Source organism: Bufo bufo, chromosome 4, assembly GCF_905171765.1.
Source record: "Bufo bufo chromosome 4, aBufBuf1.1, whole genome shotgun sequence".
NCBI lineage: Eukaryota > Metazoa > Chordata > Amphibia > Anura > Bufonidae > Bufo > Bufo bufo.
The window spans coordinates 213,048,063-213,075,073 of record NC_053392.1 but is presented as its reverse complement, the minus strand read 5'-3'; the positions used below and the strand labels follow the sequence as shown (position 1 = coordinate 213,075,073).

The 27,011-nt window shown below is 42.0% G+C and overlaps 1 protein-coding gene across 1 annotated transcript in view; it reads left to right on the top strand.

Annotated features, from left to right (window-relative positions):
- Positions 1 to 27,011, top strand: part of PEX5L (peroxisomal biogenesis factor 5 like) — a 122,918-nt gene that overhangs the window by 84,930 nt on the left and 10,977 nt on the right. The window contains exons 9-10 of the mRNA XM_040429984.1: positions 13,172 to 13,242; positions 14,996 to 15,193. Of these exons, the coding sequence (XP_040285918.1) occupies positions 13,172 to 13,242; positions 14,996 to 15,193 (269 nt within the window). The remainder of the gene's footprint in view (positions 1 to 13,171; positions 13,243 to 14,995; positions 15,194 to 27,011) is intronic.

The following is a 27,011-nucleotide window of genomic DNA, read 5'->3' as shown; positions in this document are numbered from 1 at the left end:
TACTTTATTATAAATATATTCCAAAATACCTTTCATTAGTTATATTGCCTCATTTTGTCTAGGGAGCAATCATTAGGAGAAAGAAAATGGCACCCATCCTATTAGTAAACACAAAACCTGTCCTAATGTCACTACCAGAGCTTTGAGACGTTCTCACAGCTCTGTTTCTCCACCCCTGTGATGATGTCACTACTAGAGCTTGGAGGAGTTCTCACTGCTCTGTTTCTCCGCCCCTGTGATGAGGTTTTTACTTTCTGTTTCCTTCCTCCCAGCTGTTCCTCCTGCGTTTGATTTCCCTGCCTTTAAATCACCCCTCCTCCTTTGTAGGGTGTGGATTATATTTCTCATTTGAGTTGTAGCTCTTGCTTGAGTATCTTCACTTGTAAGCTATAATTTCACTGGACCTGTGTTCTGCTGCAGCAAGTACTCCGGATATTGCCAGCTGTCTTTGGATCCGTCTTCTCTGCTGCTGCAGCTCCTTCAGCTAAGTGTGCAGACATTGTAGTGTATCTGTTTATTTTCTGACTGGATCTGAGGCGACCACGGTTCCCTCTATATACTAAGCAGGGCACCGGTGGCCGTGCCCCTTCCACTATTCTAGGGGTTACAGTGGTCATCAGTCTTAGGTACGCGGGCATGCCTCGTTCCACCATTTGGATCCGGGCATGTGCTTTAGCAGCATAGGGAGAGCTTTGAGGGTCTGACAGGGGTCACCCTTTATCCTCCCTAGTTTGGGTCCGGTCAGTAGCTCTATTTACTGTGTATGCTCTTGTTGCTCACATACAGCCGTGACATTATAATCCACCAAAACCGTCCTTTTTGACATGGATCCGCTTTCTGGCCTGGTTGACCGCATGCAGGGTCTTTCTTTGGAGGTAGCGGATCTCCGTCAATCTATGACTCAGCTTCAAGCATTGGGCTCTGCTCCGGCCCATGGAGTCTGTTGCGAGCCAAAGGTCTCACTTCCGGAAACGTTCTCCGGGGGCAGTGAGAATTTTGTTCGCTTCAGAGAGGCATGCAAACTCCATTTTTGCTTGTGTCCCCACTCCTCTGGTAATGAGGAGCAGAGGGTGAGGATTGTCATCTCCCTGCTCAGGGGTAATGCTCAGACTTGGGCTTTTTCGCTGCCATCAGGGGATCCCTCCCTTCGATCCGTGGAAAGATTTTTTGTAACCCTGGGGCAGATATATGATGACCCGGATCGTGTTGCTCTGGCCAAATCTATGCCATTTTTTTATGCCAGAACAAACTGTCTGCGGAGCTTTATTGTTCTGAATTTCGGAGATGGGCAGCTGATTCAGGTTGGAATGATGCTGCACTCCGGAGTCAGTTCTGTCATGGTCTCTCAGAGAGATTGAAAGATGCGTTTGCTTTCCATGAGAGACCAACGTCCTTAGAGTCTGCCATGTCATTGGCGGTACGCCTTGACAGGCGTCTAAGAGAAAGAAACGAGACCTCTCTGTCCAGCCATTGTCAGTCTAGGGGCAGTGGTGCGGACTCATTCAGTGTGCAGGGGCCTCATCCTGTCTCGCTCCCCTCTGAGGAGGAGCCCATGCAGCTAGGTCGACTTGCCCCTGATAAAAGAGGATTTAGTCCTCAGAGTATGGTGTGTTTTTGTTGTGGGGGCATAGGTCATTTGGCAAATGTTTGTCCGTCTAGGAGATTCTTGAACTGTACTAAGAGCGATAATAAGAGAAAAACCTCAAAAGGTAAATCATCAAATTCTGCTTCATCTGCTACTTTGGGCAAAGTTTATGTAGGAATTGATGCTTTTCCTCTGACCTGCAGTTCCCGTTTTCTCCTGTCTGCCAGGGTGGCGCTAGAGAGCAAAGTCATTTCTTGTGAGATTTTTGTCGATAGTGGAGCGGCCGTCAATCTTATTGACACTCAATTTGTAGCCATGCATGGTTTTCAGGTTTGCACATTAGAAAAGGATATACCTTTTTTTGCTATTGACTCTGCTCCACTCTCACAGAGATCTCTGAAGGGCATTGTTCACAATATCCGGCTAGCTGTAGGTGACACTCATGTGGAGGCTATATCTTGTTTTGTCCTTAACGGATTGCCTTCTCCTCTAGTTTTGGGGTTACCCTGGCTCACTAGACATAACCCCACTATTGATTGGCAAGGAAGGCAAATAAATGAGTGGAGTGACTTTTGTAGAGAGAATTGTCTCACAGCGATTTTTGCAGAGGTGTCTACTAAAACTGTGCCATCATTTCTCTCTGATTTCTCGGACGTGTTTTCCGAGAGCGGTGTTCAGGAGCTACCTTCTCACCGGGAGTTTGACTGTCCCATTAACCTCATTCCCGGCGCCAAGCTGCCAAAAGCACGCCTCTACAATCTCTCACAACCGGAAAGAATCGCAATGCGAACCTATATCTCTGAGAGTCTCGATAAGGGGCATATTCGTCCCTCAAAATCACCTGTTGCAGCGGGTTTTTTTTTTTGTTAAAAAAAAGGATGGCTCTCTGAGACCTTGCCTAGATTTTAGGGAGCTGAACCGTATCACGATTCGCGATCCCTATCCCCTTCCTCTGATCCCGGACCTCTTTAACCAAATTGTTGGGGCCAAGGTTTTTTCCAAATTGGATTTGAGAGGCGCGTACAACCTGGTCAGGGTCAGAGAGGGGGATGAATGGAAAACGGCCTTTAATACCCCGAACGGGCATTTCGAGAATCTCGTTATGCCTTTCGGCCTGATGAATGCTCCGGCCGTCTTTCAGCATTTTGTTAATAGTATTTTCTACCATTTAATGGGGAAATTTGTATTGGTGTATCTTGATGATATTTTGATTTTTTCCCCTGATGTTCAGACCCATCAGGATCATCTTTTTCAGGTTCTGCAGATTCTGCGGGAAAATAAATTGTACGCCAAGCTGGAGAAATGTCTTTTTATGGTATCGGAGATTCAATTTCTGGGTTTTCTCCTCTCTGCTTCTGGTTTTCGCATGGATCCGGAGAAGGTCCGTGCTGTACTTGAGTGGGAGCTTCCTGAGAATCAGAAGGCATTGATGCGCTTTCTGGGTTTTGCGAACTATTACAGAAAGTTCATTTTGAATTATTCCTCTGTTGTCAAACCCCTCACTGACATGACAAAAAAGGGGGCGGATTTTTCCTCTTGGTCGGATGAGGCGCTTGCAGCTTTTTCTAAGATTAAAGAGAGTTTTGCGCCTGCTCCCGTCTTGGTGCATCCCGATGTTTCCTTGCCTTTTATTTTTGAGGTGGATGCTTCCGAGGTGGGTGTGGGTGCGGTTTTGTCCCAGGGCCCTTCTCCTGCCAAATGGCGACCCTGTGCCTTTTTCTCTAAAAAACTCTCCCCGGCAGAGAAAAACTATGATGTGGGAGATAGGGAGTTGTTGGCCATCAAGTTGGCTTTCGAGGAATGGCGCCATTGGTTGGAGGGGGCCAGGCACCCTATCACCGTTTTTACTGACCATAGGAATCTGGCATACAGGCGTATTAATCCGAGACAGGCCAGATGGTCTCTGTTCTTCTCCAGATTCATTTTTGTTGTTACATTCCGCCCTGGGATCAAAAATGTGAAGGCTGATGCTCTCTCTCGCTGTTTTCCGGGAGGAGGAAACTCCGAGGACCCGGGTCCCATTTTGGCGGAGGGGGTAGTTGTTTCAACTCTATATTCTGATTTGGAGGCCGAGGTCCAGGCTGCCCAGACTGAGGCACCTGCCCGTTGTCCTTCTGGGAAGTTGTTTGTGCCTCCTGAGCTACAGTGGCGGAAATAATTATTTGACCCCTCACTGATTTTGTAAGTTTGTCCAATGACAAAGAAATGAAAAGTCTCAGAACAGTATCATTTCAATGGTAGGTTTATTGTAACAGTGGCAGATAGCACATCAAAAGGAAAATCGAAAAAATAACTTTAAATAAAAGATAGCAACTGATTTGCATTTCATTGAGTGAAATAAGTATTTGAACCCCTACCAACCATTAAGAGTTCTGGCTCCCACAGAGTGGTTAGACACTTCTACTCAATTAGTCACCCTCATTAAGGACACCTGTCTTAACTAGTCACCTGTATAAAAGACACCTGTCCACAGAATCAATCAATCAAGCAGACTCCAAACTCTCCAACATGGGAAAGACCAAAGAGCTGTCCAAGGATGTCAGAGACAAAATTGTAGACCTGCACAAGGCTGGAATGGGCTACAAAACCATTAGCAAGAAGCTGGGAGAGAAGGTGACAACTGTTGGTGCGATTGTTCGAAAATGGAAGGAGCACAAAATGACCATCAATCGACCTCGCTCTGGGGCTCCACGCAAGATCTCACCTCGTGGGGTGTCAATGGTTCTGAGAAAGGTGAAAAAGCATCCTAGAACTACACGGGAGGAGTTAGTTAATGACCTCAAATTAGCAGGGACCACAGTCACCAAGAAAACCATTGGAAACACATTACACCGCAATGGATTAAAATCCTGCAGGGCTCGCAAGGTCCCCCTGCTCAGGAAGGCACATGTGCAGGCCCGTCTGAAGTTTGCCAATGAACACCTGAATGATTCAGAGAGTGACTGGGAGAAGGTGCTGTGGTCTGATGAGACCAAAATAGAGCTCTTTGGCATTAACTCAACTCGCTGTGTTTGGAGGAAGAAAAATGCTGCCTATGACCCCCAAAACACCGTCCCCACCGTCAAGCATGGGGGTGGAAATATTTTGCTTTGGGGGTGTTTTTCTGCTAAGGGCACAGGACAACTTATTCGCATAAACGGGAAAATGGACGGAGCCATGTATCGTGAAATCCTGAGCGACAACCTCCTTCCCTCTGCCAGGAAACTGAAAATGGGTCGTGGATGGGTGTTCCAGCACGACAATGACCCAAAACATACAGCAAAGGCAACAAAGGAGTGGCTCAAGAAGAAGCACATTAAGGTCATGGAGTGGCCTAGTCAGTCTCCGGACCTTAATCCAATCGAAAACCTATGGAGGGAGCTCAAGCTCAGAGTTGCACAGAGACAGCCTCGAAACCTTAGGGATTTAGAGATGATCTGCAAAGAGGAGTGGACCAACATTCCTCCTAAAATGTGCGCAAACTTGGTCATCAATTACAAGAAACGTTTGACCTCTGTGCTTGCAAACAAGGGTTTTTCCACCAAGTATTAAGTCTTTTTTTGTTAGAGGGTTCAAATACTTATTTCACTCAATGAAATGCAAATCAGTTGCTATCTTTTATTTAAAGTTATTTTTTCGATTTTCCTTTTGATGTGCTATCTGCCACTGTTACAATAAACCTACCATTGAAATGATACTGTTCTGAGACTTTTCATTTCTTTGTCATTGGACAAACTTACAAAATCAGTGAGGGGTCAAATAATTATTTCCGCCACTGTATGTCACAAACTCTTCAAGGAGCATCATGATACTGTTCTTGCTGGTCACCCCGGGAGTAGAGCCACGGTAGATCTCATTGCTCGGAGATTTTGGTGGCCGGCTCTTCGTAAGTCGGTGGAGGGTTTTGTGGCTGCTTGTGAGACGTGCGCTCGCGCTAAGGTCCCTCGTTCACGGCCTTCAGGTTCCCTTCTCCCGTTACCCATACCTTCCTGTCCTTGGACACACCTGTCCATGGACTTTATCACGGATCTTCCTCGTTCCTCAGGGAAGTCCGTGATCCTGGTGGTGGTGGACCGTTTTAGCAAGATGGCTCATTTCGTACCTTTCCCTGGTTTACCCAATGCTAAAACGTTGGCGCAAGCTTTTGTCGACCATATTGTTAAATTGCATGGCATTCCCTCTGATATTGTTTCCGATAGAGGCACGCAGTTTGTGTCCAGGTTCTGGAAGGCTTTCTGTTCTCGCCTGGGGGTTCGGCTGTCCTTCTCTTCTGCTTTTCACCCGCAGTCGAATGGTCAGACTGAGCGCCTCAATCAGAATCTGGAGACATATTTGTGCTGTTTTGGCAGAGAACCAGGAGGATTGGTGTTCATTTCTCCCTCTTGCTGAGTTTGCTCTGAACAACCGTCGTCAGGAATCTTCTGATAAGTCACCATTCTTTGGTGCATATGGGTTCCATCCGCAGTTTGGGACATTCTCGGGAGGGGCTCTTTCTGGTTTACCTGAGGAGGAGAGATTTTCCTCGTCTTTGTCTACCATTTGGCAAAAGATTCAGAGTAATCTTAGAAAGATGAGTGAGAAGTATAAGCGTGTGTCTGATAAGAGACGTGTGCCTGGTCCGGACCTGAATGTGGGTGATCTGGTGTGGTTGTCTACAAGAAATATTAAACTGAAGGTTCCCTCCTGGAAATTGGGTCCCAAGTTTATTGGGCCTTATAAAATCTTGTCAGTCATCAATCCTGTTGCCTTCCTTCTTGATCTTCCACGGGTTTGGAAGATACATAATGTATTTCACAGATCTCTCTTAAAACCATATGTCCAGCCCACGGTACCCTCCTCTTTGCCTCCTCCTCCGATTTTGGTTGATGGCAATCTGGAGTTTGAGGTTTCCAGAATTGTGGACTCTCGCATTGTCCGCGGTTCTCTTCAGTACCTCGTTCATTGGAAGGGTTATGGTCCTGAGGAGAGGATGTGGGTTCCGGTGTCGGACATTAAAGCCACTCGCCTCATCAGGGCATTTCATAGGTCTCATCCTGAGAAGGTGGGTCCTGGGTGTCCGGAGTCCACCCGTAGAGCGGGGGGGGTACTGTCACTACCAGAGCTTTGAGACGTTCTCACAGCTCTGTTTCTCCACCCCTGTGATGATGTCACTACTAGAGCTTGGAGGAGTTCTCACTGCTCTGATTCTCCGCCCCTGTGATGAGGTTTTTACTTTATGTTTCCTTCCTTCCAGCTGTTCCTCCTGCGTTTGATTTCCCTGCCTTTAAATCACCCCTCCTCCTTTGTAGGGTGTGGATTATATTTCTCATTTGAGTTGTAGCTCTTGCTTGAGTATCTTCACTTGTAAGCTATCATTTCACTGGACCTGTGTTCTGCTGCAGCAAGTACTCCGGATATTGCCAGCTGTCTTTGGATCCGTCTTCTCTGCTGCTGCAGCTCCTTCAGCTAAGTGTGCAGACATTGTAGTGTATCTGTTTATTTTCTGACTGGATCTGAGGCGACCACGGTTCTCTCCATATACTGAGCAGGGCACCGGTGGCCGTGCCCCTTCCACTATTGTAGGGGTTACAGTGGTCATCAGTCTTAGGTACGCAGGCATGCCTCGTTCCACCATTTGGATCCGGGCATGTGCTTTAGCAGCATAGGGAGAGCTTTGAGGGTCTGACAGGGGTCACCCTTTATCCTCCCTAGTTTGGGTCCGGTCAGTAGCTCTATTTACTGTGTATGCTCTTGTTGCTCACATACAGCCGTGACACCTAATCTCACAGGACAAGATAGTTTACAAAACTGAGCTAAAGAGCCACCTCATCCTCCCCTTTGCTCTACTTGTCAGGGATGATGTTCCTGAATACAGATGATAAGATCTTCAGCAGCAACTCTGTTGGAATAGAGGTCACGAGGAGACATGAAGTACAGAGAGGATAGACAAAACCACTATTTATTAGAATCATTTAAAAATAGACCAGATAAATCTCGCTGTCAGCTATCACAACCTTAGTCGGTAGGTAAGTACATGGTGAAAAATAGATGTAAAAAACAAAAATAAACACATAATCATATACAGGGAATACACTGATCAACTCAGACCTAGAGTTATTGTTACAGGGAAAGGGAGACCAGGGAAACTTTCTAATGGGGAAATTATCCCTATCAGAGGCCCTGTTCTCACCCTCAGCCCAGAGACCACCCCTGATGGTGGGGCCTCTCCGTCCCTGTGCCTAGCCTAGATCACCCTAGTGCACCCTAATCATCATATTAAATCCCTTTTAACCCGACGCGTTTCTCCAACAATGGGTTCCTCAGGGGGTCCGTCAAAGAGAAGTAAAGAGGCCAAGATAACGATATTAATACAAGATAGATACAAGAAGGAGACTGGCTTATCTTGATAAACAGCACTGGGGCCCAGATGTGTCACATGTGAATGCATTCATAGCGATGGAGCAACGTCCACCAACAACACAAATTAGGCTGTATCAGTAAGCATATCACAAATAATTGTGGCCCTAAAACTTCCTTGATAATTATGCCACAATAGGTTACTTACATGTCCCAGTGGTGTGGCCAGAGTTCCCGGGTGCATGATGCTGCAGACAGCTGCAAGGGCTGACGCTGACTTTAAATATCGGCGCGCGGTGAGACTTCCGGTCGCCTGAAAAGGCATTTCCGGCTGGTGGAACGCATCACTGCGCTGGGCCACCCACTTTAGGGCCTGTGGAACGCAAGCATTCCCTTCATGCCGGTGGAGCGCAGCGCTGCGAATATTGGAACTCAGCCGCTGCCTCCGCAGTGACAGGGGGGAGGAGGCCACAAGGTATGGGAGCAGGCGTAAATGCAGTTACGTCCATTATCATATCATCAACCCTAAAGTTACTAATCCAAAGTAGAGGTCATAGTGCCTTAAAAACTGGGCTATATGCGGATAGACCCTACATCATTAGAGCCCCCTATACAGTAGGTGCCCATGCTTTAAACATAATTACACTTCCTATACCAAAATATATAAATGGTGTTAAATAATGATAATTTTTTAGAAAAAGGACTGGACGACTCCACCCCCAGAGTACGTAGATATTTACAAGGGCCCTAAAGTTAGTGTCAATGGGCATGGGTACCCGCAGCCTTTGTGTGCGCCCCTTTTCTCAGAATGCACCTAACAAATATGGTGCCCTGAGCAGATATATAAGGATCCCCCAGAGAAATTAGTTGTCCTACCAGTATTAATGAGTGCCTAAGTAGTATTATAAATTATTCGGATGCTTCTTGCATCACTGGCCAGTATAGGGTTACACATCCACTGAAAGCTAAAGCATAAATTCTGGGAAAAGAACTACCGGAAAATACATAAATGCTAAAATAAAAAAACCAAAAGTCAGTCTTTCATTTAACCCCAACGGGAACTGTGATCTGAACCTATAGATCCATTCGGATTCTTTCTGAAGGATTTTTTTTATCCCAGTCCCCTTTTCGTGGTGATGGGGGAACTACTTCCAAAACTGAAAATTTTAGAACACGAGGGTCCCCTGCGTGTTTCTCAATCGCAAGGTTAGCCACAGGAGTGAGGTTCTTTTTATGAACATCATTCATGTGTTCGCATATCCTCCTCCTCAATTCCCTTTTCGTTTTTCCAAAGTAATCTTTTGGACAGAGACATTGACAAATGTAGACAACCACTCTGCTTTTACAATTTATCAAGTCCCTAATCTGATAGGTGATACTCTGATATGGGGAAACCTTATCAAGCAAATCCGGGACCATTAAAAGGATGGGCCAGTATTTGTTCAAAATCACTTTTACCTCCGTATTCGCGACATCGAATGTCGAGATCAAACGAATTAGTGATTATTCCCGTTCTGGTAATGTCTTTGGGATGAGGAGTGTGGTTCTATCCTGTATCATGGCATGTTCAAAGGCATCACAAAGTTTTTTTTGGGGATAACCCCTATTTGCAAATCTATTATAAAGCTTTCTGGCCTCAAGGTGAAATTCCTCGGGATTTAAACATTTCCTCTGGACCCGCAGGTAGAGAAAGTCAATACAAGGCACTTACTAATGTATTGTGATTGTCCATATTGCCTGCTTTGTTGGCTTGGTTCACTTTTCTATCTCATTATACACTGCTCATTTCCAGGGGTTATGGCCATCGCTGCAATCCAGCAGTGGTAGCTGTGCTTTCAAACTATAGGAAAAGGCACTGGGCTCTCTGGTGCCCAGGACTACGGGAATGTGAATAGGCTATGGCTTTTTCTTATAGTATGCAAGCATGACTACATCTGCTGGATTGCAGGGTGTATATCACCATTGTATAATATACACAAAGAGGGTAATAATTAATCTATCACCACAGCTACAATAACTCTCTCAATTAAAATGTAAATTTTACTAAACTCATTAAAATTGAAAAAAAAAAACAAATACAGAGTGAACGATACATCAAATACTGTATATAGAATAATATGCTCCAAGCAGGTCTAGAGGAAGCATTTAAACCATAACAGGTGGGGCCACTGTACTCAATCATACATGGTCCATCATACTCAGGAACAGTTGAAACAGTGGGATCGTCTCTCGGTTGCGGGTGGTGCTTTTGAAGAATGAATGCACAGATGATAATTCCAAAAGAGGGACACTATTCCTGTCCTTGCAATGCCCCTAGCTCTATCCCAGCCTAAAGGCAGAGCACCTGCCCCAAAAATGGCGCCCCCCACCTCTCAGTCGCTAAACCCTCACCTGCTCCTCCAGTATCCCTACTCGTCTTCTTCGGTTCATCAGGGGACTAGAAAGACAGCAATGTGTTGCAAATTGATAAAAATGAAGATAAATAGATCAAGGCTCAATGGCACCTATCATATGGATGCTGTTCTGGATATAGGAGCGCTTCTAACTTCATATCTCGAGCTCCTAAATACACCTCCTGCCTTATTAGTCACACCCACTTCCTGCATGGTGGTTGTAAGCCCTGGAAACGGGCAGTGTATAATGTGATGGAAAAATTAATCAACACAGCCAAGGATGCAATATGGACAATCGCAATACATTAGTAAGTGCCTTGTATTAACTTTCTATACATGATAAATGCCATTTGCTGAAGTGAGAAAACCCCTTTAAGGCTCTTTCAGGACTGATCATTAATGGATTACATAAGTAAACAAATTTTACTAGTAAAAGTACATAATTGCCTAAAAATGAGCCTCCTACTGCCACCCTCCATCACACTACACAAACCTTGGTAGTCCTTTTAAATAGACATATATTTCCCCTTAACAAACGCTGATCAACATTATAAAATGCCAATCGGCACTTGTTCAACTCAATTTACATGGAGAAATCAACACTGTACGTAATCGAATGATCATTAATGTGATCATATACAATTGCATTGTTGTTGGAAGCACATCCCTGTTTCCACATGGTCATGTGTTGCTGACAACCGATGCAGCATAAAAGATCGTTTGCTTGTTTGACAGTTGATCGGCAGAATGTTTACACAGGACAATGACCAGGTGAACAAACATTTGTAGGAACACTCATTCACAATCATCGGCTCATGTAAGTCTTGTTTTCATACCTTACTATTCCTATAGACTCCAACCAAAAGTTAACAGAAGTGCCTCAAAATTTATCCTCAGGGCCGCATTAAGGTTGGTGGAGGTCTCTGGGTGAAAAATCTGATGGAGGCCCAACTGTACCACAGTTGCTATCTGTCCATCTTAGTGAGCATATTATATTTCTTTCGTTATATTACTTAGGCCTCTTTCCCAAAAGTGTGTTCAGCATTTCCCGGGCTGAAAACTGTTTGTCTCTAACCGAACTGACAGCATAATAATAATCTATGATGCTGTGAGTTCCTAGCTGACTGCAGTTCTACAGAACTGTGCTCACAGCACCCCTATTCTTTAGGCGGCTTTTACACAGTGTTTGGTCAGTGTTTGATCAGTGATTCCCATCAATGATTGAGAGCCAAAACCAGAAACGGAGCATATACAAAAATAAGGTATAATGCAAAGATTTTAACCTGTTCTGCTCACAATCACTGATAAAAATCGCTGACTTTGTGAAAGCAGCTTTAGAAAGGTGTTGGTCCCAGAGGTGAAACCAGCAATATCGGACATTTATCCAATGGGATATCTTGTGGATATGAAGATGAGAGTACTCATTTAAACTTCAGCATAGGGAGGAAAATACATTGACATCTTCACATAACATCATACCTCCTAACTTTTAAAGAACAAACAGATGTAGAAAACATTTGGTAAATGTGCAATGTGCCTGAGTGATTTTTTTAGCTATTTAAGCCATGCATCTAAATCCACCCTCAAAGGGTTTTGGGAAAATTACAACTTCCCACATGTAACAAACGGCTGCTGCTTTTAGGGCATGCAAGGAGTTGTAGATTCCTAAAAGATGCAGTGGACCTCCTGGGAGAGCACCTGAACTTCAGGAATGTCCTGCTATATCTAAGACAGTCAGGAGATATGCCATATAAACAGAAAATGTATTGCCAAACTATCTAGCTTAAAGAAAGGCTGTCATATTCAAAATACCGAACTGCCAGCATATAGGGTTGGCATTAGTTTACAAGCCCACATTCAAGTAAACCATGCCCATAGCTTGTGTCTCCCTTTACAAGGTGGTAATTTCCTGTTATACTCAGGGTTGTGTTTGCACAGGGGAAGTCTCAGTCAACTGTCTCATTTTACACATCTCCTCACTAAGCTGTCTCAAGAAGACAGCAACAGACCACGCTCCCACAGAAGTTGTCACTCACATGGCACTGCCCCAACCACTTATGTGCCCACTAGTCAGTGTCCACACCTAGCCTGTCAATCAAATCCTTAAAGCCAAGCCTTCACTTGAACCACAGTTGTCACTCAAATGCAGTTTTCCTGCTGTCAATTATGTAAATTCAGCTCTGCCCATTCCAAGTTCAGGTAATGTTCCTCAAACTTAAAATATACCTAGAAAATCCTCGAGGTTCAATAATGGAATGATAAGGCCTGTGAACTACTGCAAGACAACACAAGTACACACAAATAATCGATAATGTCAAAATACCCATGTTATAAGTGTTTAGACAGAACACCCCTCAAACACCACATGCATTCAACATGAACTCCAATACTGATCTCTGTGTCTTCACATTTTCCCACCTCTACCTTCCCTTTTCTTCTGTTTCATTATTCACTCACCTCCATTCAAATCCAAAGAAATATTTAATATAAAAACAATGCTAATATTACCCAAACCAAGCAACACCTCTACCTTACTCAATAAGAAGACAACAAAGGCCAACACCAAAAATATTATTATCATAGGGAACCTATGTTCCCCCACAAAAAATGCTGTGATGAGTGCTGTGGCTATCAATGTGCACTCCTCCAAAGGCTGGAAGATGACACTGAAACATAAGAGGCTCGGCTATGACCAGTGCTGCTCCCTTTGGAGCTTGCACAGTATTAATAAACTCAAATTGGTGGCCATATTTTCTGTAGATAAAAAAAATACCACTGTGGATATTACCTAAAGAAAAAATAGAATCACAAATATTAGGAAACTGTAATTGATTAATTTAATATCTCTCTGACACAGCTTTCAAAAATGTTATTACAGGCATGGCAGTACCTTGGTATCACACAGGCAGAGAATGAAAATGAACAGGCAGCCATTGTATCTCTACAGAGGTGAGTTGTTTTCATTTGCTTTATTAAGGCTACTTTCACACTTGCGTTGTTCTTTTCCGGCATAGAGTTCCGTCACAGAGGCTCTATACCGGAAAAGAACTGATCAGGTATGTCCCCATGCATTCTGAATGGAGAGTAATCCGTTCAGTTTGCATCAGCATGTCTTCAGTTCAGTCGTTTTGACTGATCAGGCAAAAGAGAAAACCGCAGCATGCTACGGTTTTATCTCCGGCTAAAAAAACTGAAGACTTGCCTGAATGCCGGATCAGGCATTTTTTCCCATAGGAATGTATTATTGCCGGATCTGGCATTCAGAATACCGGATTGCCGGATCCGTCCTTCCGGTATGCGCATGCGCAGACTGAAAAAAAGGTGAAAAAATAAATGCCGGATCCGTTTTTGCCGGATGACACCGGAAAGACGGATCCGGCATTTCAATGCATTTTTTCGACTGATCAGGCATTTTTAAGACTGATCAGGATCCTGATCAGTCTTACTAATGCCATCAGTTAGCATACATTTTACCTGATCCGGCAGGCAGTTCCGGCGACGGAACTGCTTGCCGGATCTCTCTGCCGCAAGTGTGAAAGTAGCCTAACCTTTACGGAATACATCTGACATCCCAATATGTACAGTACAGACCAAAAGTTTGGACACACCTTCTCATTCAAAGAGTTTTCTTTATTTTCATGACTATGAAAATTGTAGATTCACACTGAAGGCATCAAAACTATGAATTAACACATGTGGAATTATATACATGACAAACAAGTGTGAAACAACTGAAAATATGTCATAGTCTAGGTTCTTCAAAGTAGCCACCTTTTGCTTTGATTACTGCTTTGCACACTCTTGGCATTCTCTTGATGAGCTTCAAGAGGTAGTCCCCTGAAACGGTTTTCACTTCACAGGTGTGCCCTGTCAGGTTTAATAAGTGGGATTTCTTGCCTTATAAATGGGGTTGGGACCATCAGTTGCGTTGAGGAGAAGTCAGGTGGATACACAGCTAATAGTCCTACTGAATAGACTGTTAGAATTTGTATTATGGCAAGAAAAAAGCAGCTAAGTAAAGAAAAACGAGTGGCCATCATTACTTTAAGACATGAAGGTCAGTCAGTCAGCCGAAAAATTGGGAAAACTTTGAAAGTAAGGGCTATTTGACCATGAAGGAGAGTGATGGGGTGCTGCGCCAGATGACCTGGCCTCCACAGTCACCGGACCTGAACCCAATCGAGATGGTTTGGGGTGAGCTGGACCGCAGAGTGAAGGCAAAAGGGCCAACAAGTACGAAGCATTATCTGGGAACTCCTTCAAGACTGTTGGAAGACCATTTCAGGTGACTACCTCTTGAAGCTCATCAAGAGAATGCCAAGAGTGTGCAAAGCAGTAATCAAAGCAAAAGGTGGCTACTTTGAAGAACCTAGAATATGACATATTTTCAGTTGTTTCACACTTGTTTGTTATGTATATAATTCCACATGTGTTAATTCATAGTTTTGATGCCTTCAGTGTGAATCTACAATTTTCATAGTCATGAAAATAAAGAAAACTCTTTGAATGAAAAGGTGTGTCCAAACTTTTGGTCTGTACTGTATATGAGAAATTATCTCAAGTATTCTGTGTACTGATACCAAAGGATAAATACGTTTTAGTGCTGTCTCCTTTATAAATGATTTTTCTGTAATTTAGTCATTTCAACTTTCATTTAAAACATTTTATAAATTAGCATCTAATAGATTGTATTATGTTCTAGGTGCTTACAGCTTCAACCAAATAATTTAAAAGCACTAATCGCCTTAGCTGTCAGCTACACTAACATAGGACACCAAAACAAAGCATATGAAGCTCTGAAGACCTGGATGAATCAAAATCCCAGATATAAGCACCTATTGAAGGGTAAATCAGAATCCCCAAACCTGACAAGGAAGATGTCAAAATCTTTGTGGGACAGGTGAGAGTAAAGTGGCTGAGTGCAGTTTGTGATAAGATATGCCATTATTTAAAGGATAACTGTTGTTTTTTTTTTTTTTTTTTTTGGAGTATTGGATTGTGGTGATTAATATCACCTTGGTGGCCCTATTTCAACTTTTCACTGTGTATTCAATTACCCCTTAATTCCACATTTTTGTTCCCTGTACTGCCTATTTTTACTTGTGCTTGAAATAGGGTTGCTAGGCATGGTGCAGTGCAGGCTGCGTGCAAGGTCACATTACTGACAGCCAGGGACTGTAAGTAAATGATTAAAGCTAGGTCCTCCCCAGCAGCTGATAACAGTACCTGGGCTGTGTGCACTTCTCCCTGTCCCTGCGCTTGGCAGACGCTCCCTCACTCAGCAGAGCTGGAGAATGCAGAGTTGAAGCAGCGCACAACAGGGAAGGGAGATCTGCCGTCTGCTCAGTGTATAAATGAAAGCAACATGTGGTAAGAGGACCCCTTTGTGCTGCAGGAGATTAACCCTTTAGGGGGAGGGCTCTGGTTACTGACACTTTTGGGGGGCTATTGTTACTGGGTAGTGAGGACAGTCGGGATTAGCCTCAGGGTGAGGGCAGTGGCGGCCATCTTAACTGATTAGTGAAATTGCAGTTTTATGCAGACTGGTTTCTAAGGGCTGAATCTTATTAAATATGGGGTAAGTCAGTCTAATAGTAACTGATTCTGGAATATCATGTTATTAGTAACTACATATATGAAAATTTAAATTAGGGTCTAAATGTGACAGTTATCCTTTAAAGGGGTTTTCAAAAACTTTTTAACTGATAACTTATCCTCTGAATAGGTCATCAGTATCTGATTGGTGGTGTCCAATACCCAGGATCCCCGCCAATCAGCTGTTTGAGAAGGCACCGGCACTCCTGTGAGTGCCACGATCTCCTGGCAGCTTACAAAGCACAGTGTTGTACAGCGGCTGTGCTTTGTATCACAGTTCACCCCCATTCACTTCAATGAGGGTGAGCTGCGTCTAAGCCATGTGACTGATGGACTCGATGCCACAGGTCTAGAGGCGACTGTGACTTCTCAAACAGCTGATCAGTGGAGGTCCCGGGCGTTGGACCCCCACAGATCACATCCAGAGGATAAATCAACAGTTAAAAGGTCTTCGAAAACCCCTTTAAAATAAGTACAAGATAAGTCAAAGAATCAGGATCTAAATAAAAACAGGCACTCGCCAGCTGGTATGTCTATAGTTGATATCTTTATATGATAATGGAATTATACATAAAATATACATAAAATACAATAAAAGTTGTAATGTAAAAATCAATATGCACTGAAATCTCTAGTATTGGTACAAATAGGCCGATTCCCATTCACTAGATATTTGAATGGGTATAGTATAGTGCTCTATATAGTATATATAAATAAATAAATAAATATCCTGTCCGGAAAAAGAATAGTGTGTATACAAATATCTTGTGATAAAATAATAAAGTCCAATAACCTGTGAAAAAAATCAAGTGATTCAGGTGACAAACTTGGTGTCCTGTGAGAAAAAAATATATGAAATAAGTATCCTGTGCAAAAGTGTCCTGTAAAAGGAATCCGGTAGAAACCTTGTAACAATTGAAACTATGTCCATCCAATGTAGCACTATTATAGCGATATAGACCAAGGCAATTCCTCAATTAATTTTCTGTGTTTCAATGCCCTACAGAATCCGCAATCAGGGTTAGGTAAGATATAGTGTAAAAAGTGGTCGGGTTTTGTAATTGGGGCGTCCCCCTATTTACAAATCGTCTTACCTTGCTCTTTGAGGTGACTGTCCTTTATAAGGTTAATGCTCCAGTGGTTGCTGGGTTCTTCGTATCACCCGAAAGTGACACACGGGTTCCGATACTTTGGTTTTTCCTGCTCGCTGCTTCCTGGTCTCTCGGCGTTCCACGTGGTTTCCTCTTTGCGTGTCACCGTCCAGGAAGCACTCTGCAGCCTTCGCGTAGTCTCGCGATAGGTTAAACCCACTTCTCTTTCACTGGCGTTTAGATCTGTATGGAGATCTTGTAGTGACCAATACTATGTTAGGTAGGTCTTTGCTCGGGTTCAGGTGGGTAGTTATCACTCGCAGGACCAGCCAGACGCATTTCGAGGGTTCGCCCTCTTCCTCAGTGGCTATAATGTGAGTACTACTACCCCCTTCTTTTTATACTCCGGCTTTCAAGAAATCCACCCAAAACCCGGCATGGATTGCTGACATTAAAACTTGACCATTTCCTAAATATTCAATACATTCTAATGATATATGTATACAATATCCCTATGAATCCATTTATGTTTTTTGTTCCCTTTGTTTTTAATTGATGGTGCTACCTTTAAAGAAAAATTCTGAGCCCTTGTATATGTTATTTGGGGACCATCACTAACCATGGGGCCTATTAATCTATCACTCAATAGATAGTGCCAGTGGTTCTTCACAATTCCTTCTATTTGTTTATATTGTTTATTGAAAGGTAATATTATTCTCAATTGATCTTTATCCTCTTCTTTTTCTTTTTCAACCTCTTTTGTTCTTTCTATTGTCCAAATATATTAGTACCACCCAACAAAGATTACCAGTATTTTACTGCCTCCCGAAAGTTCATAAAGATCAAGTGAATCCCCCAGGGAGACCAATCATCTCTGGCATAGTGTCATTAACTTCCAATTTGTCAGAATATATTGACAAACTCCTACAGCCTAGTGTAAAAAAGAACTTTGCATACATTAGGGATACCACTCAAGTCATTAAATTAGTGGAGCGACTTAAATATGAAGCGGACTGGATATTGGGGACTTTAGATGTAAGTTCCCTCTATACGGTTATAAATCATAACCAAGCAATACAAGCATTAAAAAGCCAATTGAAGATACATAGTGATCTCCCTGAGAAGCAAATAGATTTTATAGCAGAGGGGGTAAAATTTATTTTGACCCACAATTATTTTGCATACAACCTCGACTACTCCAGACCAGGGGGACTGCCATGGGTACCAGGTTTGCCCCCAGTTATGCAAACTTATTCATGGCGCAGTGGGAATGTGAGGAGATCCTGCCCATGATGGGGGCAGACCTGGTACTCTGGCACAGGTTTATTGATGACATCCTGTTTGTCTGGAAAGGTACGAGAGAGGATCTTAATGCATTTCTTGTAGGAATCAACACCAATGGATATAACCTTAAATTCTCTGCCAATATAAGTGTGGAAAAGATAGAATTTTTAGACCTACTAATTAGAGTGCAAAATAAACAGCTAATCTGCAGCACATATCAAAAAGAGGTTTCCCGAAATAGTTACATCCTTTTCTCAAGCTGCCATCTATCAAGATGGCTGCTTGAAGTCCCAACAGGACAATTCAAACGGATAAAAATAAATTGTACGGATGGAACAGATTTCGAGAAGGAGGCCGAAATTATGAAAGAACGTTTTTTGGATAAAAAATATCCTAGCAATATATTGGATAAGGCACTCACAAAAGTTAAAAATACACATAGGGAGACCTTCTTTATAGAAAGAACAAAAGAGGTTGAAAAAGAAAAAGAAGAGGATAAAGATCAATTGAGAATAATATTACCTTTCAATAAACAATATAAACAAATAGAAGGAATTGTGAAGAAGCACTGGCACTATCTATTGAGTGATAGATTAATAGGCCCCATGGTTAGTGATGGTCCCCAAATAACATATACAAGGGCTCAGAATTTATCTTTAAAGGTAGCACCATCAATTAAAAACAAAGGGAACAAGTCATCCATGCAAAGTTGGTTGAACTTAAGCGGTTTTTATAGATGTGGGAAATGCGGAATTTGCAAACTCACATCATTTCCTAGGAAGACCACCGAAGTTCAATCACGGGTAAATTCATTTACATGGAAAATAAAAGAGTTCCTGACTTGTAGCTCAAATAATATCCTGTATATGATAGAATGCCAGTGAAAGAAACAATACATTGGGAGGACAAAACGTTCTTTGAAAAAGAGATTGGCAGAACACATTACAAATATTAAAAACGGCTATGAAAAGCACTCTCTTTCACTACACTACAAACAACATCACAATAAAAATCCTGAAGGTATGGTCTTCGCGGCCTTTGAAAAGGTGGATGTGCATTGGAGAGGCGGAGACCATATCGCCAGGATGTCAAGGCAGGAATCCAGACGGATTTTCGATTTTGAAACACTCCTCCCACGAGGACTGAACTCGGACTTTAAACTGTTTGGTTTCTTGTGAATATTGGAGATGGGTGCCTTCCTCTGATGGGACATCCTGAGTCTGGCTGTTATTCAGCACCAGGATCTCCCCTCGGGGGTAGGCTCCCTCCCCTTATACATCATAAATATCAGAAACGTCCAAGGAACTAATAAGAAACAAGTGGAGAGAATTGATAGGGGGAAGAAGACAGATTGTAGTTCCAGCAAACTAAGAAAATTATTAAGACAGGAGACAAATAAAACAGCTAACTTTAATTTAATTTTTGTTTCCAAAACATATTCTTGTCCCTATATAGGGAGGAATTTCACCAGTTGATATGGGATAATAAAGATGGACATGGGAGGGTGAAATCCGTAAGAAACGCATCGAAAACGCATAGAAGACGCACATGCGGTTTTTGGATTTTGATGCGTTTTTTGGATTTCTCCACGCCCTTGATCACTCACATCTCTTTACCAATATGTAGGTTGGAAATGATGAACAAAGAATAACAATAAAAAGGTGGAGAGATCGTAATATGAGGATAAGGAGAAATTTGGACGATAAGTTGAGGATTAAATCAAACAAAATGTATTGCTAACCTAGTATAGAGAGAATAAAAGGAAGGAAACAGAATCCAATGGATGAGGCTTTTAAGTTTATTTTAAATTCATAGAAACATAGAAACATAGAAACATAGAATGTGTCGGCAGATAAGAACCATTTGGCCCATCTAGTCTGCCCAATATACTGAATACTATGGATAGCCCCCGGCCCTATCTTATATGAAGGATGGCCTTATGCCTATCCCATGCATGCTTAAACCCCTTCACTGTATTTGCAGCTACCACTTCTGCAGGAAGGCTATTCCATGCATCCACTACTCTCTCAGTAAAGTAATACTTCCTTATATTACTTTTAAACCTTTGCCCCTCTAATTTAAAACTGTGTCCTCTTGTGGTAGTTTTTCTTCTTTTAAATATGCTCTCTTCCTTTACCGAGTTGATTCCCTTTATGTATTTAAAAGTTTCTATCATATCCCCTCTGTCTCTTCTTTCTTCCAAGCTATACATATTAAGGTCCTTTAACCTTTCCTGGTAAGTTTTATCCTGCAATCCATGTACTAGTTTAGTAGCTCTTCTCTGAACTCTCTCTAGAGTATCTATATCCTTCTGGAGATATGGCCTCCAGTACTGCGCACAATACTCCAAGTGAGGTCTCACCAGTGTTCTGTACAGCGGCATAAGCACTTCACTCTTTCTACTGCTTATACCTCTCCCTATACATCCAAGCATTCTGCTGGCATTTCGTGCTGCTCTATTACATTGTCTTCCCACCTTTAAGTCTTCTGAAATAATTACTCCTAAATCCCTTTCCTCAGATACTGAGGTCAGGACTGTGTCAAATATTCTATATTCTGCCCTTGGGTTTTTACGCCCCAGGTGCATTATCTTGCACTTATCCACATTAAATTTCAGTTTCCAGAGTTCTGACCATTCTTCTAGTTTTCCTAAATCCTTTTCCATTTGGCGTTTCCCTCCAGGAACATCAACCCTGTTACATATCTTTGTGTCATCAGCAAAAAGACAAACCTTACCAGCGAGGCCTTTTGCAATATCACTTATGAAGATATTAAACAAAATCGGTCCCAGTACAGATCCCTGTGGAACCCCACTGGTAACATTACCTTGTTTTGAATGTTCTCCATTGACTACAACCCTCTGTTGTCTGTCACTCAGCCACTGCCTAATCCACTCAACAATATGGGAGTCCATGCTCAATGACTGCAGTTTATTGATAAGTCTTCTATGTGGGACAGTGTCAAAAGCCTTACTAAAATCTAGATATGCGATGTCTACTGCACCTCCACCGTCTATTATTTTATTCACCCAGTCAAAAAAATCTATAAGATTTGTTTGACATGATCTCCCTGAAGTAAACCCATGTTGTTTTTCATCTTGCAATCCATGGGATTTTAGATGTTCCACAATCCTATCCTTTAATAGGGTTTCCATTAATTTGCCTACTATTGATGTCAGACTCACTGGTCTATAGTTGCTCGATTCCTCCCTACTACCTTTCTTGTGAATGGGCACGACATTTGCCAATTTCCAATCTTCCGGGACGACTCCTGTTACTAATGATTGGTTAAATAAATCTGTTAACGGTTTTGCCAGCTCACCACTAAGCTCTTTTAATAATTTTGGGTGTATCTCATCAGGCCCCTGTGACTTATCTGTCTTCACCTTAGACAGCAAACTTAGAACATCTTCCTCTGTAAAGATACATGCATCAAACGATTTAATAGTCATTCTTTCTAGTGGAGGTCCTTCTCCTTTTTCTTTTGTAAAAACTGAACAGAAGTATTCATTAAGGCAGTCGGCTAGCCCTTTATTCTCTTCTACATACCTTCCGTCCTTTGTTTTTAATTTAGTTATTCCTTGTTTTAATTTCCTTTTTTCATTTATATATCTGAAGAATGTCTTATCCCCTTTTTTCATAGACTGAGCTAGTTTTTCTTCTGCCTGCGCTTTAGAAGTTCTTATAACTTGCTTGGCCTCTCTCTGCCTAATCTTGTAGATTTCCTTATCTTCATTGCTCTGGGTTTTTTTATAATTACAAAATGCTAGCTTTTTATTTTTAATGATTTGGGCCACTTCTGCTGAGTACCACATTGGTCTCCTCCTTTTTTTGCTTTTACTGACGAGTCTAATGCAATTTTCTGTTGCCTTCAATAATGCACCTTTTAAGTAGTCCCATTTCTCCTGGACTCCATGTAATCCGTTCCAGTCTGATAAGGACTCATTTATGACTAATTTCATTTTTGAAAAGTCTGTTTTTCTAAAATCTAAAACTTTTGTTTTTGTGTGGTGGGACTCTTTCACAGTTCTTATATTAAACCACACTGACTGGTGATCACTAGATCCCAAGGTTTCGCCTACAATGACATCATATACCGAATCCCCGTTTGTGAATACCAAATCCAAAATGGCCTCCCTCCGGGTTGGCTCCTCAACCACTTGTTGTAGAGATAACCCCAGTAGGGAATTTAGAATATCTGTACTCCTGGTAGAACTTGCTATTTTGGTTTTCCAGTTTATATCTGGAAGATTGAAATCTCCCATAATGATAACTTCTCCTTTCATTGTCATTTTAGCTATTTCTTCAACTAGTAGATCATCTAGTTCTTTAACTTGACCAGGTGGTCTATATATCACACCTACACGAGTTACTGCATGGTTAGCAAACTGCAACGTAACCCAAACTGACTCTATGTTGGCCTCACCAACTTGTATTAGGTTAGATTTAATGCTATCTTTCACATACAGGGCCACTCCTCCTCCTTTCTTGCCTTCTCTGTCTCTTCTGTATAAAGAGTACCCTGGTATGGTTATGTCCCAGTCATTTCTTTCATTAAACCATGTCTCCGTAACAGCCACTAAATCTACATTCTCAGATGCCATTATTGACCCAAGTTCATTGATTTTTTTACCTAAACTGCGAGCATTTGTAGACAGGACTCTGAGCTTATCATTTCTTAACCTCAGTGCTTCTGGCCTGTTCTGGCATTGTTTCGGGGGGCAATTGGACTCTTTTATTTTCACTCTTTTGCCCCCCCTTCCTAGTTTAAATACTCTTTCGCAAATTCTTGGAGTTGTTCACTAAGTACATTTGTTCCTTTGAGAGAAAGATGCAAACCATCTTTTTTGTACAGTTCCTTTCTATTCCAAGTAGAGCTATCATGAGAAACAAAGCCAAATCCTTGCTCTTGACACCATTTACCAAGCCATATGTTGAACTCCTTTATGCGCCTCTGCCTATCATTCTGAACATTATGCACAGGCAGAACTTCAGAAAATGAAATGGTGGATGCAAAATCCTGTACGTCATTACCAAGTGTGATAAAAGATTTTTTCACCTCTGACACTTCATTGCAAGCCAGGTCATTTGTCCCTAGATGGACAAGAACATCCACGTCCCCTTCCTGCTTTGCTTGCTTAACAATATTAATAATACGTCTTCTATCTCTTCTAGCAGTAGCCCCAGGGAGACATCTCACAAAACCATTTTCTTTAAGCTCCACACTTCTTATGATTGAATCACCCAGCAACAGCTGCATCCTTTGAGACTTCACTTTATCTTTTTTGTTGCATACATTAGACATAGGAGTCGATGGTTTCTCACCCTCTGTGCTTGAGTCCATATCCATGTTGTCCTTACATTCTGAGAGTGCTGCAAATGAATTATGGAGAACCACCGACTGTGGGACATGTCTTCTATCCACCACTCTAAGACTTCCAGAACCTACATTAACCCATCTGCCATTTCTGGGGGTCCTCTGTGGCAGTGGCATTGCAGCAGTCCTAGCTGGAGTTTGTTTAACAGATAATTTAAATATTTCAGCTTTCAAAAATGCAATTTCCTGCTGCAGTAAGGAGAACTGTCTACAGATCTGACAGCATCCGAATCTCCAAAGAGTGGAACATGAAATAAATGCACAACAATTCCTGCACTGAACCAAGTCTGCTATTTTAAAGAGGAGAAAAAAATAAAAAAATAAAAAAATAAATTTGTAACTTTAAATCAAACAAATCTTACCTTTTTTTTTTTGTATTGTTTCCACCTTCCAGCCTACCTCCTGACTATCTCCTGCAATATCTCTTTACTAGTACTTAATGTAGTACTTTCAGCTAATGAATTAGGCCAGCTAATGAGTCTGTCTCTATATATACACACACTCCTTCCCTTACTCCTCCCCCAGCAACAAATGTAACACCTTAGTGAGCTAGGCTCATTAGCAAACGCACAATAGCAAACAGCTGACCGAATTCCTTACCTCTTCTCAATCAATGATCAGCAAAAACAACACAGATGAGCCAGTTGGAGACTCTAAGCCAATCTCTTTGTATTTTAAGATTTATTATAAATAAAGGACATAGGATGAATATGTCCAAAAAACATAAATGGATTCATAGGGATATTGTATACATATATTATTAGAATGTATTGAATATTTAGGAAATGGTAAAGTTTTAATGTCAGCAATCCATGCCGGGTTTTCGGTGGGTTTCTTGAAAGCCGGAGTATAAAAAGAAGGGGGTAGTAGTACTCGCATTATAGCCACTGAGGAAGAGGGCGAACCCTCGAAACGCGTCTGGCTGGTTCTGCGAGTGATAACTACCCACCTGAACCCGAGCAAAGACCTACCTAACATAGTATTGGTCACCACTACAAGATCTCCATACAGATCTAAACGCCAGTGAAAGAGAAGTGGGTTTAACCTATCGCAATACTACGCGAAGGCTGCAGAGTGCTTCCTGGACGGTGACACGCAAAGAGGAAACCACGTGGAACGCCGAGAGACCAGGAAGCAGCGAGCAGGAAAAACCAAAGTATCGGAACCCGTGTGTCACTTTCGGGTGATACGAAGAACCCAGCAACCACTGGAGCATTAACCTTATAAAGGACAGTCACCTCAAAGGGCAAGGTAAGAGGGTTTGTAAATAGGGGGACGCCCCAATTACAAAACCCGACCACTTTTTACAATATATCTTACCTAACCCTGATTGCGGATTTTGTGGAGCTTTGAAACACAGAAAATTAATTGAGGAATTGCCTTGGTCTATATCGCTATAATAGTGCTACATTGGATGGACATAGTTTCAATTGTTACAAGGTTTCTACCGGATTCCTTTTACAGGACACTTTTGCACAGGATACTTATTTCATATATTTTTTTCTCACAGGACACCAAGTTTGTCACCTAAATCACTTGATTTTTTTTCACAGGTTATTGGACTTTATTATTTTATCACAAGATATTTGTATACACACTATTCTTTTTCCGGACAGGATATTTATGTATTTATATATACTGTATAGAGCACTATACTATACCCATTCAAATATCTAGTGAATGGTAATCGGCCTATTTGTACCAATACTAGAGATTTCAGTGCATATTGATTTTTACATTACAACTTTTATTGTATTTTATGTATATTTTATGTATAATTCCATTATCATATAAAGATATCAACTATAGACATACCAGCTGGCGAGTGCCTGTTTTTATTTAGAACCTGATCACATTTGTTATATAGGATGAAGAGGTGAATCATCCAAAAAACAGAGCACCTTAACCATATTAAAAGATACGGGTGAGCCGCGATATATATATATTATCGTTTATATAAGTCAAAGAATGTATAAAGTTACTCAGCTATTTATCTATAATATATACAGTTTCAAGAAAAAGTATGTGAATCCTTTGAAATGATATGGATTTCTGCACAAATTGGTCATAAAATGTGATCTGATCTTCATCTAAGTCACAACAATAGACAATCACAGTCTGCCTAAACTAATAACACACAAAGAATTAAATGTTACCATGTTTTTATTGAACACACCATGTAAACATTCAGAGTGTAGGTGTAAAAAGTATGTGAACACTTGGATTTAATAACTGGTTGAACCTCCTTTGGCAGCAATAACTTCAACCAAACGTTTCCTGTAGTTGCAGATCAGACGTGCACAACGGTCAGGAGTAATTCTTGACCATTCCTCTTTACAGAACTGTTTCAGTTCAGCAATATTCTTGGGATGTCTGGTGTGAATCGCTTTCTTGAGGTCATGCCACAGCATCTCAATTGGGTTGAGGTCAGGACTCTGACTGGGCCACTCCAGAAGGCGTATTTTCTTCTGTTTAAGCCATTCTGTAAATCTGTTGATTTACTTCTATGCTTTGGGTCGTTGTCCTGTTGCAACACCCATCTTCTGTTGAGCTTCAGCTGGTGGACATATGGCCTTAAGTTCTCCTGCAAAATGTCTTGATAAACTTTGAATAAATTTTTCCTTTGATCATAGCAATCCGTCCAGGCCTTGACGCATCAAAGCAGCCCCAAACCATGATGTCCCCACCACCATACTTCACAGTTGGGATGAGGTTTTTATGTTAGTGTGGTGCCTCTTTTTCTCCACACATAGTGTTGTGTGTTTCTTCCAAACAACTCAACTTTGGTTTCATCTGTCCACAGAATATTTTACCAGTACAGCTGTGGAACATCCAGGTGCTCTTGTGCAAACTGTAAACGTGCAGCAATGTTTTTTTTTGGACAGCAGTGGCTTCCTCTGTGGTATCCTCCCATGACATCCATTCTTGTTTAGTGTTTTGCGTATCGTACATTCGCTAACAGGGATGTTAGCATATGCCAGAGGCTTTTGTAAGTCAACACTCTAGGATTCTTCTTCACCTCATTGAGCAGTCTGCACTGTGCTCTTGCAGTCATCTTTATAGGACAGCCACTCCGAGGGAGAGTAGCAGCCGTGCTGAACTTTCTCCATTTATAGACAATTTGTCTTACCGTGGACTGATGAACAGCAAGGCTTTTGGAGATACTTTTATAACCCTTTCCAACTTTATGCAAGTCAACAATTCTTAATTGTAGGTCTTCTGAGAGCTCTTTTGTGTGAGGCATCATTCACATCAGGCAATGTTTCCTGTGAAAATCAAACCCAGAGGGGGTGTGTGTTTTTTATAGTGCAGGGCAGCTGTAACCAACACCTCTAATCTCATCTCATTGATTGGACTCCAGTTGGCTGACAC